Here is a 3,300-nt window from a genome sequence, read left to right on the forward strand (position 1 = left end):
GTGTGTGTGTGTGTGTGTGTGTGTGTGTGGCGATGTTGTTTGTGTCGTGGGGAGAAAGGAAGGCTCTGTTTGGGTGGTGGTGCAGGAGGGGGTGGAGTAAGAATCAGACCCAAGTATAGGCTGTCTCGGCACACTAACTCTCCCACCCATCGACTCTTTCTCTCCCCCCTCGGTCCCGCTCCAGCTCTCCCACCTGCTTTCATTCGGAGTTAGCGGACCAGGGCGGGAAAATGTAGATGGTCTCAAAATGGAGGAGCAGAGCATGACATCAAAGAGTTTGAGGAAAGTTTAAGGAGAGTGAGCGAGGGTCCCTCCAAAATGGAAATGGTGCAATCACGAAAACCAAATATCTTTGAGTCTCTGACACCTTTGCTGTTACCCAAGATGCAATTAATGCAATCTTTGGTGGACAAAATGTACATTTTTGGTACCACTTTCTAATATACTCCTAATTAATCTATAAACATACGTATGCACTTGTTCCCAACAGTGAGTGCATCGAGTCCACAGAGCAGCACATCTCCTTCAATCCTCTCTCAGACAGGCAGGGTGTTCAGAACCTATAGCAGCGCTTGTTTACCCAAGCTGCTCGGGCTGTGGACTGCAAAGGCCTGAGAGAAGAAAGAAGTCGAACCACCACGGTCTGTCAGATCCAGCCGGAGGCGCCCCGAGGAAAGTTTCAGGATCTGAAGTCTCAGCGTGGCTAACTGTGTCACACGGCTGCATGAACACGTTAACAAGACGCCAGCGAGAGGGACACCAAAACAAATAAGAAGATGATTCTGCAGTCAGCCTGTGGACAGACTTCAAAGTCCTGCACAGATTTGGGATCTCCATGCCGAGAACTCACCTTTCAAGCAATTAAAGCGGCAGGATTCCCACTCCAGGAACACCTCGGGATATGTCTGATTTCAGCCTTTGTGCCCACATTTCTATTTTTATCCAGACGGAACATTTAAATTATAATCCATGATAGAAAAATGTATAACTGCAGACCCTTTGAGCCGGATGGTTTCTGCTCCGCCAGTGTGAAAGTAGGCCACGGGCTTCAGAGACAGTGAAGGAGGCATGATGTAACCAGGGACCTATACTGTGTGTGTGTGTGTGTGTGTGTGTGTGTGTGTGTGTGTGTGTGTGTGTGTGTGTGTGTGTGTGTGTGTGTGTGTGTGTGTGTGTGTGTGTGTGTGTGTGTGTGTGTGTGTGTGTGTGTGTGTGTGTGTGTGTGTGTGTGTTTTCTCCTCAGTGAAAAGAACTGGGTTTGTTTCCAAAACATAGATTCTAATTTGCATTTCATTTGAAATCATATTTCTCTTTAATTGTCATATTTTCTGCCGCTTTCTCTCCCGTATCTGATATTACTCTTGCTCTTGACGTTAATTAAGCGGCCTGGCTTCCCACAGGCCCTCTGGTGAAGGCTATTTTTGTCCCTGCGCTCCCTCGCTGTGTTGCAGCACAAACTGTACGTCTCAGCCGCTTTCTGTCACCGTGATGCGACGATGCGTGTGAAACACAGTCTGTCTGACGACGAGCCGTCACACGGAGCATCGGACATTACACAGACTTTGAAATAGGCAGGGTAAAGTTTATTTTATTGCCCTTTTGCATAATTATTCTCGTTCTGTCACGCATCTCCTCGAGGGAAAGTCTAGACGATTTCAAGGTGGAAGTGCATGTGGATCAGAGAGCGTCTTAATGAATGTAAAAGCTTCAAGTCAAGACATCGTGTTATTACGGCATTTAACACTTTAACAAGTCAAACCATTTTGATAATTGGGAGACATTTTAGCCTTGGCTGAACATGTACGTGCACAGGAACCTATACAACACTACAGGAGAGGGAACACCCCAAAAAGCGTAACAAGGCTCTTTAAAATAAGTGTTTCTGGTATTGCTGAAACTTCGTCTAAATGCAGATAACCTCACTCTCTCTTCTCCTTGTCTCTTCCAGTCTCCCAGTCCAACAGCAGCTTAAAGAAGCATCGCAGCCGGAGCATCTTCAGCCCCTTCTTCTGCTGCTTCCGAAACTACAATGACTACCACGCGGACCCCCCACCCTCCAACAACAAGACCCTGGCCCTGCCCCCGCCGCCCGAGGAGAACGGCAGTCCTCCCAAGGTGAAGCTCCGTGTATTACTTGATGTTTTATGACAGCAGAGATCCAGTGATTTGTTTGAGAGCTTGTTAGGAGTTTGCTTTCTCCTCCAGAGAGCTGAGGCTGAGCTCCCTCCACAACATTTTTTCCAGCTGCTTCAAACCCGTTGAACCGAGAGCTTGTTTACCATCGGCTGCTTGAAAAATACGGGCTGGCTTCCCATCTCGCATTCTTCGATATCTGCCCACGCACACACACTGTAGACACACTCGCTCTTACCATGACAACACTTGGACTGCTTTTAATCCCCCATAAAGTGGGCCCTGTGTGTGTGTGTGTGTGTGTGTGTGTGTGTGTGTGTGTGTGTGTGTGTGTGTGTGTGTGTGTGTGTGTGTGTGTGTGTGTTTGATGGATTGCTGGGCACCTACGCCTCCCCCTCTCCTCACACACACTCTGACCAGTGTAGTGAGGATGTGTGAAGCGGGAAAAGGCGCCAAAAGTCTCCGCAAACACATCGCTCTGAAGGTACAGAGGGCTATAAATGGAGCACATTTCCACTACCTGTAAACACTGGGGTGAAGTAACCAAGTAGATTTACTCAAGTACTGCACTAAAGTACAATTCAGAGGTACATGGTGTACTTCTACTCCCCTCCATGTATTTAATACCTTTAGTTACTTCACAGATGTTGATGAATGATGTGAAATCTAATCAAGTGTTAAATCAGACTTTAGTTCCACCTGGAGTAAATCCACCAGCTACCCTGCAGTATACAAAGTCATTCAAACTAGCTGCACCTTTACCAGCTTTGAGAACACTTTCATGATCAATCATTATAAAACATATCATATATATTATTCTGAAATGGACCAATCTGCACAATGACTACTTTTACTGTCGCTACTTTATATTTTGATGAGAATACTTTTCTACTTTTACTTGAGTAACATTTTGAATGCAGGACTTTTACTGTAACAGAGTATTCCTACACTCTGGTACTTCTACTTTTACTCAAGTACAAGATCTGAGTACTTCTACTTTTACACAAGATCTGAGTACTTCTACTTTTACTCAAGTACAAGATCTGAGTACTTCTACTTTTACTCAAGTACAAGATCTGAGTACTTCTACTTTTACTCAAGTACAAGATCTGAGTACTTCTACTTTTACTCAAGTACAAGATCTGGGTACTTCTACTTTTACTCAAG

General features: G+C 45.5%; 1 protein-coding gene across 1 annotated transcript in view; it reads left to right on the forward strand.

The window, feature by feature from the left end:
- Positions 1–1,917: 1,917 nt before the first annotated feature.
- LOC104960760 (CTD small phosphatase-like protein) overlaps positions 1,918–3,300 on the forward strand; it is a gene marked incomplete at both ends in the record, with an annotated part of 2,915 nt that continues 1,532 nt past the window's right edge. The window contains one exon of the mRNA XM_010788916.1: positions 1,918–2,115. Coding sequence (XP_010787218.1) covers positions 1,918–2,115 — 198 coding nt within the window. The remainder of the gene's footprint in view (positions 2,116–3,300) is intronic.

Source organism: Notothenia coriiceps, unplaced genomic scaffold, assembly GCF_000735185.1.
Source record: "Notothenia coriiceps isolate Sejong01 unplaced genomic scaffold, NC01 NC01_scaffold00032362, whole genome shotgun sequence".
Taxonomy (NCBI): Eukaryota; Metazoa; Chordata; class Actinopteri; order Perciformes; family Nototheniidae; genus Notothenia; species Notothenia coriiceps.